Source organism: Canis aureus, chromosome 14 (assembly GCF_053574225.1).
Source record: "Canis aureus isolate CA01 chromosome 14, VMU_Caureus_v.1.0, whole genome shotgun sequence".
Taxonomy (NCBI): domain Eukaryota; kingdom Metazoa; phylum Chordata; class Mammalia; order Carnivora; family Canidae; genus Canis; species Canis aureus.
The window spans coordinates 42,259,543-42,277,209 of record NC_135624.1 but is presented as its reverse complement, the minus strand read 5'-3'; the positions used below and the strand labels follow the sequence as shown (position 1 = coordinate 42,277,209).

Below are 17,667 nucleotides of genomic sequence, written 5' to 3'. Positions count from 1 at the left end.
CATGTATGGGGAGAGGGTGTATGTGGGAAGGGTTATTTTAGCTACAGTGGCAAAGAGGTTCAATGATGAGAAGACAGCAACCATGAAAAAATCTGGGAGAATGGTTTCAGGCAGAGTATACATGCAGCATACTTAAAGACTATGGAAAGAACTAAGACTGGTGTGTGGAAAGGACAAAATAAGGTTGGTGTGGCAAGAGCACAGAGAGCAAGGAAAATAGTAGGGGATGAGGACAGAGGAGGAGAGAGGGACCATAACCCACAGGATTTTGGAAACCATGGTAAGGAGTATAAATCTTATTCTACTGCCAAAAAGCAAGCACTATATGGTTTTAAGTAGGTATTTGGGATAATCTAATTTAGATTTTCCAAGATATAGTTAAAATGTAGAGAATAAATTATGGTGACAAAAGCAGAGGTGGAAAGAACAATTAGGAAGGTACTGCAGATAAAGGATGGTGATGGTTTAGACTAAGGTTTCCATAAGAGAACAGTGAGCAGCAGTTGCACTAGGTATCTATTTTAGGGAAATTGCCAGTTGGACCTACTAATAGCATTTAAATATAAAAGGGTCTATAATGAATCAGCAGAGTTTCTTGCAGAAGAGATGAAGAAAGAGGAGGTGTTAATGAAGTACAAAGAAACCCAGGAGAAAGACTGTCTTGGACTCCTAGAGAACAAGGCATTGTAAGGAAACTTGCTACTCCAAGAACACTTGCTACAGGTGGTGGGCACATGACTACTTCTACCTCAAATCTCCATGAGAAGAGAATTCCCCCTCCCCCATACCAGTGGCCTCCCCTCCTCCCCAGTGGCCCTCTAGATTTGGGAGAGAATGCTGGGCATGCTTATTAGCTCCCTCCTTTATGTTGGGAGTTGGTACACATTGTCACATGTTCTTTCATGGCTCCATAATTGGTCAAAACAGGTAGAGCGGTCTATAAGTCACTGGGTACATCTAAATAAGAAGATTCTTTAAGATCTAATGTATTGAATTAGAATTCTGAGAAACAGATGAAGAAAACAAATAAGGAGTAAACTGTGAGGTGGTTACCAGGGCTGTGCCATGTGAGAGTTAGTTCTTGGCTAAGTCCCCACACTTCTGGCAGTTTTGTCCCCTTCTGGCAGTTTTGTCCCCTTGCATTCAGGCTAAAAGGCCCCGAAGAAGGGGAAACAGCCCTTACTGAAGGTGCAGGTCCTGTAAGACAGGTTGCTGTAGACTCCACGTGAATTCTATAGCTACACTCCAGCTGGGTACTGCCAAGAAAGCTGAGGTGAGATTCTCTATCAGGCATTAGGAAAGAACAATGCCTATTTAAATTTTTTCTCACATTTATAGTGTTTTGCAGTCAGGTCTACAGACCAGGATTTTAAACAGTACCTCCTACTTTCTCTGAACAACAGAACACAAGAGGGAGCTTCTAGATTTTAAGCATTAAGGCCAGCTCCTGACAAACTGTGCAATTACTTGCCCCCAAATTCTGCTTTAAACTGCCTCCAGAGCTGAGACAAGGAATGAGGCAGGAAGAAACCTTATCAATAGATTTCAACTTGAAGTGATATGCAAACTATAAACTATGACCATGGCTCTAGATTTCTGAGTTCTATTGTTTATTGATAAATAAAAAACTGAGTATGTCTGTTTTATTATAATAGAGAATTGCTGCATGCATCATTTGGCTGAAGAGAGAAAAACAAGAAAAATTATTTTAGGAATCATTAAAAAAATGCAGAGAGAAGTGAAAAGATGCTGTTTAAAAGTGGAAGATGGGCAGCCCAGGTGGCTCAGCGGTTTAGTGCAGCCTTCAGCCCAGGGCCTGATCCTGGAGACCCGGGATCGTGTCCCACATCAGGCTCCCTGCATGGAGCCTGCTTCTCTCTCTGCCTCTCTCTCTCTCTTTCTCTCATGAATAAATAAAGTCTTTTAAAAAAATAAAAATAAAAAAATAAAAGTGGAAGATGACTTATTTCACTCAGCATAATACCCTCTAGTTCCAACCACGTCGAAGCAAATGGTGTGTATTTGTCATTGCTAATGGCTGAGTAATACTCCATTGTATACATAGACCACATCTTCTTTATCAATAAGTCAATCGGAGAAGGACAAACATTATATGGTCTCATTCATTTGCGGAATATAAAAATAGTGAAAGGGAATAGGGGAAAGGAGAAAAAATGAGTGGGAAATATCAGAAAGGGAGACAGAACATGAGAGACACCCAACTCTGGGAAACGAGCAAGGAAAAGGTGGTAGAAAGGGAGGTGGGTGGGGGTGACTGGGTGACGGGCACTGAGGGAGGCACTTGATGGGATGAGCACTGGGTGTTATGCTATATGCTGGCAGATTGAACTCCAATAAACAAAAATAAGATTTAATTTTTTTTAAAAAGTGGAAGATGAAAAGTATTTCTTTTTACATGGGTAGCTCAGTTGGTTGGGTATCTGCCTTCTGCTCAGGTCATAATCCCAGGGTCCAGGGTCATGAGATCATGCCCCACATTAGCTCCCTGCTCAGCCAGGAGGCCTGCTTCTCCCTCCTCTCTTCTCTGCTGCTCCACCTGCCATGCTCTCTCTCTCTCATAAATAAATAAGTTATTAAAAAACAAACAAACAAACATAAATTCCAGGGATCCCTGGGTGGCGTAGCGGTTTGGCGCCTGCCTTTGGCCCAGGGCGCGATCCTGGAGACCCGGGATCGAATCCCACATCGGGCTCCGGGTGCATGGAGCCTGCTTCTCCCTCTGCCTGTGTCTCTGTCTCTCTGTCTCTCTCTCTCCCTGTGACTATCATAAATAAATAAAAATTAAAAAAAAAACATAAATTCCATAACAAAAGCAATTGGAACAAAGAGGAACAGATCTTCCCAGGAGGCAGGTCTCACCAGCCTAAGCTATTCCACAGCAAAGGCAGTGGCAGCAGCTGCCAGGGCACAGAAGTGAGAAGGCTGGCTCATGCGGTATATGAAGATTCCACCAACGGGATGCAAGAAACACAAAACCCAAAGGGAAATGGAAATTAAGGAGTTTTGAATATAATGAATTGAAAAGAACTAGAGTTGTCATCACTGACAAATTTTGCCAAAAGGGAACAATGTCTCAAATGTAACTTAGAAAAAAAGGAGACAATTTGCACAGTTAGCCTTTTCTCCAGATAGGACTTCTGGAGATATTCACTTCTTGACAGGAAATACCTCCCAACTAGGTTTAAATGCAAACATTAAATCTGGACATGACTACTTGTTATTTTGGAAGTATTGGTGACTTTGATAAGACCCATTTCAGTGGAATGGTGGAGATGAAAGGCCAAATGAAGACGACTCAGAAAAGAATAAGCCAGGGCCGCGCCTGGGTGGTTCAGTGGGTGAGTATCTACATTCAGCTCAGGGCATGACCCTGGGGTCCTGGGATCGAATCCCACATTGGGCTCCCTGTGGGGAGCCTGCTTCTCCCTCTGCCTGTGTCTCTGCCTCTCTCTGTCTCTCATGAATAAATAAATAAAATCTTATTAAAGAAAAAAAAGAATAAGACATAGGATAATGAAGGTAAACTTTCTATACTGGTCCCAATATTAATTTCCTTCTAATAGGAAGTATTGTGGCACACAAGTTTAGACAAGTTAAGTAAATCTTAGTAAACCTGGTGAAGAAAAGCAAAGTACTTTATTCAATTACGTCTATTTTTTTCAGTGAGCGATGAAGCAAGGTCATCAGCAGAACACTAAGGCTTTAGGAAGTTTGAGAAGATAGGAAATACAGGCAACAGCTATCTCACAGAGAGACTGAATGTACTATGGAAGTTCAGTAAGACTCAACTAATACTGTGTCCACTGACTTTTATGTACCCATAATAGGAAAGAACAATCAGAATGGCTATGTAATTTTCTCCTCCAAGAGCTAAACTTTTTGGTTACAAGCAGAGAAGTGGCATTTTGAATATTTAATCAGGATTAGAAGTAGGAGAGAGGACACAGGAAATTAAAAGCACATATGAGAGAGTTTTGCTAAAATCATAATAAAGTCTTCTCCTTTACCTATATACTTATGGTTTATAACACTGTTGTGAATTTTGCTAAAATCATAATAAAGTCTTTCCTTTACCTATATACTTATGGTTTATAACACTGTTGTGAATTTTTTTTATTTTTAAAAAATTTTTATTTATTGATGAGACAGACAGAGAGAGAGAGAGAGAGAGAGGCAGAGACAGGGAGAGGGAGAAGCAGGCTCCATGCAGGGAGCCCAATGTGGGACTCGATCCCGGGACTCCAGAATCACACCCTGGGCCAAAGGCAGGCACTTAACCGCTGAGCCACCCAGGGATCCCCTGTTTTGAATTTAAAGAGAGCTTATATCCCAGTTTTTTTAATTTCAAGAAAACCACACAGAGACAGACTATATAATTCAGTAAATTACAGTGTGCTCAAGAAAATCTTGACTTGTGATCAGACATGTTAAAATTTCATTATGCAAAATATGCATATATAACATTATTAGAAAGATAATCTTACCTTGGTGTTTCCGAGGAAGTCTCTATATTCTCTTAATATTTTTTGGTTTCTAAATAGCCCTTTATAAGAAAAGAATTACAAAATACATTTTAGCTCATACATATTCTTATCAGTCACATTTTAGGTCAACACAATTATTCTCTTTACGAGTATATTAAATATGTTCTGCTGGCTATCAGCAAAAACATCAATTATAAAAACTCTAGATCTGCAATGCAAATAAAAATGAGCAAAGGACCCGAACAGACCTTTCTCCAAAGAAGATATACAAATGGTCAACAAGCTCATTAAAGGATGCTCATTATCACACTCATCATCAGAAAATTGTAAATCAAAACTACAATGAGGTATCACCTCACACCTATCAGAATATCCACATTGTCCAAAAACCAAACCAAAGGAAACCCAGAAAACAAATATTGGCAAGGAAATGGAGAAACTGAAAACCTTTTGCAAGCTGGTGGGACTGTAAAATGGTGCAACCATGATGGAGGGTTCCTCAAAAAATTAACAACTACTGTATAATCTAGCAACCCCACTTCAACAAGTATTTACATACCCATATTCAGAGTACCACTACTCAGAAGAGCCAAAAAATGAAAGCAATCAACATGTTCATGGACAAACGGCTACATACAAACGGTATATACATACAATGAAATATTCAGAATTTAAAAAGAAGAAAATCCTGGCACACAGATGATCCTTGAGGACATTAAGTAGGTGATATAACTCGGTCAGAAAGACAAATATTGTAGGATTCTATTTATATGAGGTATCTATAGCAGTCAAATTCATAGAAGCAGAAAGCAGAATAATGGTTACCAAGGGCTACAGGTAGGGGAAAGGAGAGCTGTTCATTAACAGTTTCGGTTTTACATGATGAAAGAGTTCTGGGGGAAAAAATTCTAAGTATTCATTTCATAACAATGTAAAGATACAGAACACTTCTGTTAAAATGATAAATTCTGTTGTGTTTTTTAACACAGGGGAAAAAAAGGTAAAAGAGGAAACAACCTATAGGGGAATGACTGAGTAAACTATGATGTATCCCCAAAAATGGAGTATTATAAAAGGAATGAAGAAATGTCTCCATTTACTGCCAAAGAATGGTCCTCGGGACTCAATGTCAAATAAAAAAAGCAAGGACAGAAAGTATACCTTATTAATGAAAGGGGGCAGAAGGGGGAATAATACCTATTTCATATGGTTTTTTTTTTTTTTTTTTTAATTTATGATAGTCACACATGGAGAGAGAGAGAGAGAGAGAGAGAGCGGCAGAGACACAGGCAGAGGGAGAAGCAGGCTCCATGCACCCGGAGCCCAATGTGGGATTCGATCCCGGGTCTCCAGGATCGCGCCCTGGGCCAAAGGCAGGCGCCAAACCGCTGCGCCACCCAGGGATCCCCATAATATGTTTTTTAATGGAAAAAATTAACTCCAAAACTAATTTTTCAAATGGTTACCCACCCGGGAGGGAGGAATAGGGTAGAAAGGATAAGGATGGAAACTAAATTTCTCTGAAGGTTTTGTCTGGTAGATTTGACTTTGGAATCACGTAAATGTTTTATAAAATTACCAAATAAAAATCAAAATTATTTCTAAAACTCAAAAGCAAAATGAACCAAAAGAACCTAATTTTACATCTATTTGATGGTTTATCCAGACAAATTTCAAGTGAATTTAAAACACAGACACATAACTATACATCCCTAGTGGAATATATACTAACAAAAAGAAAAGTCAAGAAATCTTAAATCATCCTGATGGCTATATTGGTATTACTATTTTGAAACTACACTGTATCCTTTCTTTATGTGTGCATACATACACATAAGAATAAAACAAAAATGTAATTTATTATATTACTGGATTAAGATTTTCAGTGTAAGAAAAGAGATACAAAACACAACAACAACAACAACAACAAAAAAAACATTAAGTTTTTCAGAATAACCTATGTATCTTCTCTCTTAAGGAAAGTATTTCCTATTTCTGTCCATTGGAAAGACCTTAAAAATACATCAGCCTTTTAAAAATGAGTACCTCTGAGGTGCCTGGGTGGCTCAGTCGACTGGGCTTCCAACTCTTAATTTTGGCTCAGGTCAGGATCCTGGAGTCATGAGACTGAGCCCTGCATCAGGCTCCACACTAGACATGAAGGCCTGCTTGGGATTCTTAATCTTCCTCTCCTTTTGCCCTTCCATACCTCTCTCCCCCCAAAAAACAAAACAAACAAAAAATGAGTGCCCCTAATGCCCTGAGTACAGTGTTTCAATTTTAATTCCCACTAAAAAGAAATGGAGTTCCTTTCAGAGATGAGTAATGCTCAGCCTGAGGCAGGACATGTACAAAATAAACCCGAAGCACGTTACTGTACCTAACAGCAAGGATGCTACAATATTAGGTATATTGAGGTGCAACCAACTTGAGGTGCTTCTACTGGCCAAAAATGGGACAATCTGAGCACCTCTACTTTGCTTACTTTGTTCTTTCCTTCTTAGCATGTCTCCTCCATCCTTTCCCTTCTCCTGGATCTCCTTCCTATCCCACTGCTCCCAGTCTTGATACTAAATGATTCTGAACTCCCATGCTCTCCAGAAACTCTCTGCTTCTTTTCCTCTTATATTACTGATCTTAATTGTCTCTCAATTTCCATCTAGAAATTTCACCAACTCATCAAGGGAAGGTTAATACTATCACCTTTAAGCTTTGGTCCTGTACAGAATTTAGAAATACAATTAAAGAATTCAGATTCTCCTAAATAAAGGGTGACTGTCAAAGAAAAACGTGGACATTGTTCTCAGATACTAACACCTCTACCTCAATTTTAATCCTGCCACATTATCAGATCCCCAAAGTAATCAGAAATATAAGTGCAGTGCAAGCATCTAATTCCCCAATGCAATCTGCCCTATTGGAACAACATTTGATCATATCCTGTATTAGCATCTCTATTACCTAAAAGAACCCAATGGAAGCCTTTAACTGAATAGTGATACCAAAATTCCAAAGCTCCCTGACCCCAATATATATTTCTTTTACCGAAATTATTTCACTTCTGTGGATTTAATTGCAGCTCTCTTCAACATATCTGTAAATATAATCCATAACTGTTTGCTTCTTCTGAGAAGCCAAAACCCCATAGATACTAGGATTCACTAATTCTCCTTATTACTTTTCAAAATGCTAAACTAATGATTTAAAGGGATTATATTCTGCAAAAAACTATACTTGCTCAACATGCTGATAACTTAATATTATATATTGTAGGCCTATGAGAACCTCAAATATATTTCTTATTCCTCCTGGCTAGATTAGTCAGAAAGAGACAAAATGTTATTTTGTCAAGACAAGGAATAACCAATCAGCAGAAGGTCACTGATTTTCTTTACCTGAATTCAAACTATCCAAAATCACCCTAGATCTTCAACCAAGGTGCAGCTGAGAGGATATGAGGACTGGCTGACAGATAACTGCAGGCAGGAGTTAGTGAATGTTCTAAAACAGTTAACTATCACTATCATAGGAACTAACTAAAACACCTGTTTTTTTAGAAACATATACTGAAATATTTATAGATGAATGATAGAATACTGGGACTGGTTTCAAAGCAATTTAAAAGAGTGAGGGGGGATCCCTGGGTGGCGCAGCGGTTTGGCGCCTGCCTTTGGCCCAGGGCGCGATCCTGGAGACCCAGGATCGAATCCCACGTCGGGCTCCCGGTGCATGGAGCCTGCTTCTCCTTCTGCCTGTCTCTGCCTCTCTATCTCTGTGTGACTATCATAAATAAAAAAAAAAAAAAAAAGAGTGAGGGTCAGTAAGGGAGATAAAGATAAAACACGGTTGGCCATGTATTGATAATTGTAAAGCTGAGTGATGGATTCTTGAGGAGTTGTTATACTATCCTCTGTACATCTATGTTTGAAATCTCCCACTGATGGGAAATGAAACAAAATGTGAAGAAGGAACATAGAAAAATATTAAGAACAAAAACCCACAACAAAGTAGGGATGGAGGGAACATATCTCAACATCATAAAAGTCATGTATGAAAGACCCACAGCTGGGCAGCCCCGGTGGCGCAGCGGTTTAGCGCCACCTGTAGCCCAGGGCGTGATCCTGGAGACCGTGGATCGAGTCCCACATCAGGCTCTCTGTATGGTGCCTGCTCCTCCCTCTGCCTGTGTCTCTGCCTCTCTCTCTCTCTCTGTCTCTATGAATAAATAAATAAAATCTTTAAAAAAAAAAAAAAAAAAAAAAAAGACAGACCCACAGCTAATATTATCCTCATTGGGGAAAAACTGAGCACTTTCCTGCTAAGGGTCAGGAACAAGACATGGATGTCCACTCTCATCACTGTTAAGCAAAGTACCGGAAGTTCTAACCTCAGCAATCAGACAACAAAAAAATAAAAGGCATCCTGAAGTGCCTGAGTGGCTCAGACAGTTAAGCATCCAATTCTTGATTTTGGCTCTGGTCATGACCCCAGGGTTGTGATACTGAGCCCCGCATCAGGCTCTATGCTGGTTGTGGAGCCTGCTTAAGATTGAATTCTCTCTCTCTCTCTCTCTCTCAACCCCCCCCCCCCCGCCCTACTCTCTCTCTCACTAGGAAAAAAATGATATAAAAGGCACCCAAATTGGCAAGGAAGAAGTAAAAATTTCACAATTTCACAGATAACATGATACTCTACATTGAATACCAAAAGACTTCACCAAAATATTGCTAGAATGGAGACTCAGCAAAGTCACAGTATACAAAATCAACATATAGAAATCTGTTGCATTTCTATATACCAAAAATGAAGCAGAAGAAAGAGAAATCTAGGAATCAAGTCCATTTACAATTGCACCAAAAACAGTAAGATACCTAGGAACAAACCTATAACCAAGAGGTAAAGATCTGCACTCTGGAAACTACAGAATACTTACGAAAGAAACTGAAGAGGACCCAGAGAAATGGAAAAACATTCCATGCTCATGGGTTGGAAGAATAATCATCATTAAAATGTCTACACTACCCAAATCAATCTACAGATTTAATGCAATCCCTATCAAAATATACCAACATTTTTCACAATGCTAGAACAAATAATCCTAAAATTTATATGGACCCACAAAAGACCCAGAATAGCCAAAGCAATCTTGAAAAAACAAAAGCAAAGCTAGAGTAATCATGATTCCAGACTATATTAGAAAGCTGTAGTCATGAAGACAGTGTGGTTGGTACTCGCACAAAAATAAACACATAGATCAAAGGAACAGAATATAGAGAACCCAGAAATGGGCCCACAATATGGTCAACTTATCTTTGACAGAGCAGGAAAGAATATCAATGGAAACAAGACACTCTCTTCAACAAACGATCTTGCGAAACCTGGACAGCAACATGCAGAATGAAACTGGAGCATTTTCTTACACCATGCACAAAAATAAATTCAAAATGGATGAAAAGACCTAAATGTGAGGCAGGAAACCAGCAAAATCTGCCAGGACACCTGCACCCCAAAGTTCACAGCAGCAGTGTCTATAATAGCCAAACTGTGGAAGGAGCCTCGATGTCCTTCAACAGATTATGGATAAAGATGTGGTCTATATACACGATGGAGTATTAGCCATCAGAAAGGACGAATACCCACCATTTGCTTTGACGTGACTGGAACTGGAGGGTATTATGCTGAGTGAATCAGAGAAGGACAAACATCATATGGTTTCACTCATATGGGGAAAATAAGAAACAGTGAGAGGGATTATAAGGGAAGGAGGGGAACTGAGTGGGAAAAATTAGAGAGGGAGACAACCAAGAGAGGCTCCTAACTCTGGGAAACAAACAAAGGGTTGTGGAAGTGGGGGTGGGTGGGGGATGGGGTAACGGGGTGTTATACTATATGTTGGTAAATCAAACTTCAATAAAGACAAATGAAAAAAAAACAAAAGGAAACCATCAAAATCCTAGAGAAGAACACAGGCAGCAATTTCTTTGACCTCAACCACAGCAACTTCTTACTAGACACATCTCCAGAGGCAAGGGAAACGAAAGCAAAAGTGAACTACTGGGGCTTCTTCAACAAAACTAAGAGTCAGCCTATGGAATGGGAGAAGATATTTGCAAATGACGAATCTAATAAAGGGTTAGTACCCCAAATCTATAAAGAATTTATCAAACTCAATACCCCACAAAAACAATCCAGTTAAAAAGTGGGCAGAAAGCATGAACAGACTTTTCAAAGAAGACATCGCGATGGCCAACAGACACATGAAAAGATGCTCCACATCACTCATCATCAGGCAAATACAAATCAAAACCACCACGAGATACTACCTCATGCTGTCAGGACGGCTAAAACTAACAATCCAGGAAACAAAAGATGGTAAGGATACAGAGAGAGGGAAACCCTCTTGTACTGTAGGTAGGAATGCAAACTGGTGCAGCCACTCTGTAAAAACAGTGTAGAGGTTCCTCAGAAAGTTAAAAATAGAGCTACCCTATGGCTCAGCAGTTACACTTCTAGGTATTCACCCAAAGGATACAAAAATACTGATTTGAAGAGGCACATGCACCCCGAAGTTTACAGCATCACTATTAACAATAGCCGAATTATGGAACGACCCCAAATGTCCACTGACTGATGAATGAATGAAGAAAAAGTGGTGTATATATACAATGGAATATTATTCAACCATCAAAAAGAATGAAATCCTGCCATCTGCAACAACGTAGAGAGAGCTAGAGAGTATTATGCTAAACAAAATAAGTCAGAGAAAAAGAAGTATGATTTCACTCAAAGTGGAATTTAAGAAACAAAACAGATGAACAGGGCAGCCCGGGTGGGCAGCCCGGGTGGCTCAGTGGTTTAGCACTGCCTTCAGCCCAGGGTGTGATCCTGGAGACCTGGGATCGAGTCTCACGTCTGGCTCCTTGCATGGAGCGTGCTTCTGTCTCTGCCTGTGTCTCTGCCTTTCTCTCTCACTCTCTCTCTCTCATGAATAAATAAATAAAATCTAAAAAAAAAAAAAAAAAAAAAGATGAACATAGGGGAAAGGAATACAAAAACAAAAAGAAAAGGAAGCAAACTGTAAGAGACTCTTAACTACAGAGAACAAATTAAGAGTTGATGGAAGAGACGTGGACAAAGGATGGGCTAAATGGGTGATGGGTATTAAGGAGGGCAATTGTTGGGATGAACTCTGGGTGTCAAATGTAAGTGGTAAGTCATTAAATTCTACTCCTGAAACCAATATTACACTATATGTTAACTAACTAGAATTTAAGTAAAAACTTGAAACAAAAATAAATAATATTTTAAAAATAAATGAAAAGTAGGTAACTCAAAAAAAATGTTCAGAACATACAAAATTAAGATCCACCAAAAACTCATGAAAATCAATTATAAGGCACACGATTTAATAGGAGTCTATAAAAATTATCACAGAAGAATTAAGAAAAGATATTAAAAGATAACCAACCTCAGTAGTCATCACAGAAACTCAAAATTAAAGGTACCATCTGTTGCCCATCAAAAACACAAGAAAGTTAAAATGATGGTAATATCCAGCATTTTCAAGGGTATGAGAAAATAGTTACCTTCACACACCGTAAGTGTAAATGTGAACTGGTACCACATTCCTTCAGAGATTATTCTATCAAATCTTAAAATGCCCATGTCCTTTGACTCTGAAATACTATTAACATTTTATCCCATATATTTGCAATAAGAGTATTATATTATTATATATTTAAGAAATAGGACATTCACTAATGAGTTCCATGCAATGGAATATTATGCAGCTGTTAAAAGGAATGAGAGAGGCAGATTTCTATATGTAGACAAAGAAAGATGTTTATGGTTACACTGGTAAATATAAAAAACAAGATGCAAAACAATATGTATTGTGTCACCCAATTTACATTTAAGTGAAAACATGTATGTATATAGATTTGAAAATTCATCAGAAATATTCTGGATAGATATATACCAACTGCCACCAACAGTCATCTATGGAAAGTAAAATGACATGGTAAGTAGAGGTATTAAAAGGAGACCTTTTGTTCTTTATATTTTTGTATTCTTTTTTAAATCACAAGTGTGCATCACTTTTGTCATGAATACACACATATATATATAAATCAAAGAATTATCTAAATATATTTCACATAATCCTGAATAATTAATTCTATAAAGATGGCTCTGTCACTCAATTATTGGACTGTTTAATGCCCTGAGAGTCTTATTTGCACCTAAATCTCAGGCATCAAGCACAGTATCTGGTTCACCATAAATGTTTGATAACTAACTGCTCAATGAATGAATTAAAGTAGAAATGGTGGGGGGGAGGGGTGCCTGAGTGGCTCTGTCAGTTAAGCATCCAACTTTTGGTTTTAGTTCAGACCATGATCTTATGAGTTATGAGATCCAGCCTGGCATCAGGTTCTATGCCCAGCGGGGAGTTTACTTCTCTCGCTCTCCCCTTCCCTCTGCCACTCCCCCACTCATGTGACTCTCTCTCTGGAATAAATAAATAAATCTTAAAAAAAAAAAAAAAGAAAAGTAAGGTAGAAATGGGGAAACTAAATTAACAGACTTTCCTGTAAGAAAGCACTACCACTTTTAGGACATATAATCTTCAAATCACCAACTAGCTTTGGTTCTTCTCATCATCTTTAATGGAAAAAAACAAAAAGCAGATACTGTTTAAAAAGAAACTGAATCCCAAAGTGGAAATTGGTATTTACTAGGACCAAAACAGTCAAAGCCAAGAGGCATGCAACTACCAGGAAGTGCAATTATTAAAGGCCCAAGTTTTACCTACAAGTTACATTTCAATTAACTCCATTTTAAAGTGAATATACTTGGGACACCTGGATGGCTCAGCGGTTGAGCATCTGCCTTCAGCTAAGGGGGTGATCTCATGGTCCTCGGATCGAGTCCCACATTGGGCTCCCTGCATGAAGCCTGCTTCTCCCTCTGCGTATGTCTCTGCCTGCCTCTCTCTCTCGTGAATAAATAAATAAAATCTTAAAAATAAATAAATAAATAAATAAATAAATAAAGTGAATATACTTACTTTCTCTGTATTCTATTTCTGCTTCCTTACGCAGTTTTTTCTCTCTGGCAAGAGCTTCAGGACTTCCCCAAACTTCCAAAGATCTGTGCGCGCGCACACACACACACACACGGCCATCAATAATGAACAATTTTAATGACTTTATTGTAATGATATTTAAATTGAGATGAACTATAACTATATGAGAATCTTACAACAAAACATAAGGTCCTTTAGGAAAAATGTAAAGCACTTAAGAAATTTTTCTGAATTAAATCTGAACAGTAAGTAAACTCAACAGTAAATTGTCATATAAATTACCACGTACTTTTAGTTAACTAGTACATACTCTTCTTTTAAAGTGTAACATTTAAAAACCTTTGAGTCTATCTAAAATGGGTTTTTATTAATCCAAAATTTGGCTTGTGTATTTGGTTTAAAAGAAATATGTTCTTACTTTGCCTCCACATCTGATCTCAAGTATACAGTAAAGGACTCGGTATCTTCATGAGGACTTCGTCGTCTGATTTTGCGAAGTTGTTCTAGATCACTGAAGAAAGAAACATGCTAAATTTATTCAGATACAATTCATATACTTTTTGTTATTAGAAAGATTACTAGGGGCAGATAAAAGCCACTACCTAGATCCTGATCTTTAAAGGCTACAAAGATCAACTTAAAGCCTTGAAAAATTAAGATGGCATTTTGTACACAAAAATCGGTGTAGAGACAGTGAAAAATTAACAATTATTCTTGATACTAACTATAGATGCCTTAACATAATATGCAGAGATTCAACTCCTTCACTGGTGTTTATATTTTATCTGCTATGGACACCCCACTGCCACATCTGACATATGGAAAAAAAAAAAGGAAAGTGGAAAAAACATCAGAGTATCATCCTCTATTTAAGAATTTAAATTTAGGGTACCTGGGTGTCCCAGGTAATTAAGCATCTGCTTTCAGTTTGAGTCACGGTCCCAGGGTCCTGGGATCAAGTCCTGCACTGGGATCCCTACTCAGTGTGGAGTCTGCTGCTCTCTCTACCTTTTCCCTCCTGCTCATGATCTCTCTCTGTCTCTCTCTCTCTCTCTCTCAAATAAATAAACAAAATAAAATTTAGAATTTATAATCCTACTTGTTTATATCCAGGTTAATACTAAGTGGTAATACTAAAATTATGGAGATTACTTAAAAATAAAATCTTTAAAATACATAAATCAACCACTATCACATATTTATAAAAAGTTTGGGCAGCAAGGTATCAAAGGTACATATTCAGGAAATGAGCTCGGTCATCACTGACATCTTTACTATGGCCTACAGGGTGGAGGCCTACAATGTGGAGACAGCAATATCTAATCTACTTAATTCACAAAATTTTTGTGAGAACTAAATGAAGCACTTCATGTGAAACAAGCATTTTTTATATCAATGTTACAACTGGTTGTTGTTTTAATAGTTACATAACTTATAAAACTGATTATAAGAACTCTTATTTCTTGATAATATACCATAGAAGATGTGACCAGGAGGAAGAAGGGGGGAAAAAAGGCTAAATCTGATGTCTAAGTTGCCAAGAAATCTTCCATGTAATACGGCTTTCGTAGGTGAACACACAAAGGAGGGTGAAATTTTTAAATCTGTGACAAATATCTCAACAAATCTCTATGATTACAAGAAATTTAATAACAAAAAGATATTAGAAAATAAAGATAACTTATGCTCAACAGAAACCACAGTTGGGCTGTGAACATAAATAACTAAATTACTCAACTCTGCTAGCCAAATAAACCCAAAACTTTAAAAAGGTAAACATACAAATACACAAATATCTCATTGATAACTCTGCTACATATTAACATGATAATAAAACTCCTACTAAAGTTCTTGTACGATACAGAGGTTTTGAAGAACATGTTTTGAGTTTAAGATACCACAAAAGGCTGGGATTGTTCACACTGAGGCAGAATTCCGTTTAGAAAGCTAAAAATTTTAACATTTTTAAACTGAATAGTTCTTCAATTTAGGAAGGAGTCCTTGGAAAGTTTCCATGTGGAGGTAGCAAGTAACACATAAAAAGAAATTAATGGTTAGATTAGATAGAGCTACCACATTAGAAATTTTAAAAAAAATGCTATACCTGGATTTAAGGCAGAACTCATTTATTGCTCTGACTCCAGTGATGAAATTATTCTGAGTGTACTTTGGTCCATATTCCCTCTTCTTAAGGACTGCTTTGACTAAATTAAAGAATATACAGAAACATAATAAATTTGCACACTGGAAAACACATTAGAAGATGAACATATATGCTGACGCTTAAGTGAGCTAATGAATTTCACTAATGAATTTCACAAAAAAATTGTTTTTCCTGATGCACTGAATGGTATCAGAAGAAAGTCTCCCAAGACCAGAACATGACAAAATTCCATTTGTAGACATCTAGATCGTATCTCCATAGTCATCTGTAACCGATGCCAAAATGTTAATCTTCTGTCTAATGGATATCCTGCATAGGTATTCCTGATCTGTTTACATTGTACTAGTACAATTTAAATTGTCTAGGGTCTAAAAAATAATAATAAATTGTCTTAGGGTCTAAATGAAAATGAAGTTTCAATAAAAAATTATATGCTTGTTCAATGTTTTTCAAACTACAGGGTGAAACCAGCATTTGATAAAAAATGAAAATAGAAAGTGGTCAAAGAGTACCCCATACAATGAGTAAGTACTTTTTGTGAAGACTTCTGTTTCGGTTACATACAATAATCTCTTTATATAGTAGATCATTAATATTTCTTATGTGAGTTGCAGTCAAAAAAGCCTAAAAGCTGCTGGACTACTTCACATAGTCCATAAGAAAGCTAAAGTAAACATAAAGAATATTTTTATCAGTTAAAAATTACAGGAAGTTTATTACAGATTACAGGTAAAATACAGCCTTCTATTAAATTACTTCCCTGTTACCAAGTATCAAATTGTTCCTAAAACAAAAACAAAAACAAAAACAAAAACAAAAACAAACAAAAAAAACAGATATCAATAACAAAATACCAATTTGGCAACAATTATAGTCTGTGAATTAATAATCACACTCAATATAGATCTATGTTTATAATCATTGTAAAGTGAGACTTTTGGTGGTATGACATAGATGATAAGATAAAGCAAATATCTGAAGAGCAAGGGCAAAACAACAGAAAATCATGTGTTCTATTTCAAATTGTCACCCTTTACTTCATACTCTATTCTCAGATATTAATATACGAGTTGTCCGTTGTAATTTCAAGTGGAAAGAATAAACTAAGACTAAAATTATCCATCACCACAGTTGGTAAATAAGACTCTTAAGGTAACATATTAACTATTAAAATCAAATTCACAAATCATAACAAGAACATTATAAACATAAAAGTCAGTATAAAAATCAAAACTGTATTTGAAAAAAATACATCCAAGGAAGTTCAGCCTTCTGTTTCAAGTTTCTAAGCTTCCTTTAATATAATAATCCTAAAATTCTAAATCCAGATGAGCTTCTCTGGAGCAAAGAATTACTTCTTTCTTTTAAAAGATGAGTGGGTTTTTTAAAATTACTCTTTAAAGATTCCTTCAAAGTCTACAGAAATCCCTACTGCCCTGTCCTGGCCCCGATTAGTGACAATGGTGACTGCTATCATGTTCATTATTCTGAACTGTAACCGTATATACTATGGATCATCTTCAAGGTTATTCTAGAAAAGAAATTCCTCTGTTAGCTCAATCTTACAGGGGAGAAAACTATGGCTCAGGGAAATGCCCAAGGCCATACAGCGAGGACATGCTGGAGCCACAGAGTCCACCTCTGCCTGACGCCAAAGCCACGGTGCTTCTAGTGACAGAGTCACACGTACAACATGCTGCTCTGGAGACACGAGCCATAGCTCATTATAAAGAGCAGAGCTGTAAACAAGAATTCCTTCATCACTCAGTTATTCCTAGAAAAAAAAGTTGGACAAGAATGTCCAAACTCTGTCTGGACTTGAACATGCCATAACTGAAAGGCATTGGTCTCTTTTTCTTTAATCACATTACTTTTCCAAAAATGATAAAGCAGCTGATGACTTTTATTTGCTC

The 17,667-nt window shown here is 37.4% G+C and overlaps 1 protein-coding gene and 1 long non-coding RNA gene across 5 annotated transcripts in view; one reads left to right on the top strand and one right to left on the bottom strand.

Annotated features, from left to right (window-relative positions):
- Positions 1–17,667, bottom strand: part of SLC30A9 (solute carrier family 30 member 9) — an 80,766-nt gene that overhangs the window by 37,356 nt on the left and 25,743 nt on the right. For 3 of the 4 annotated variants that reach the window (XM_077847870.1, XM_077847869.1, XM_077847868.1), the window contains 4 exons: positions 15,695–15,794; positions 14,009–14,101; positions 13,573–13,655; positions 4,506–4,564 (listed from right to left, as the gene is read on the bottom strand). In XM_077847870.1, the coding sequence (XP_077703996.1) occupies positions 4,506–4,564; positions 13,573–13,655; positions 14,009–14,101; positions 15,695–15,794 (335 nt within the window). The remainder of the gene's footprint in view (positions 1–4,505; positions 4,565–13,572; positions 13,656–14,008; positions 14,102–15,694; positions 15,795–17,667) is intronic. The other variant, XM_077847871.1, reaches the window with a different exon arrangement.
- The window catches only part of LOC144283568 (uncharacterized), a 29,762-nt gene continuing 17,392 nt past the window's right edge, over positions 5,298–17,667 (top strand). Inside the window, exons 1-2 of the long non-coding RNA XR_013352110.1 lie at positions 5,298–5,342; positions 16,215–16,278. This is a non-coding gene — a long non-coding RNA (uncharacterized LOC144283568). The remainder of the gene's footprint in view (positions 5,343–16,214; positions 16,279–17,667) is intronic.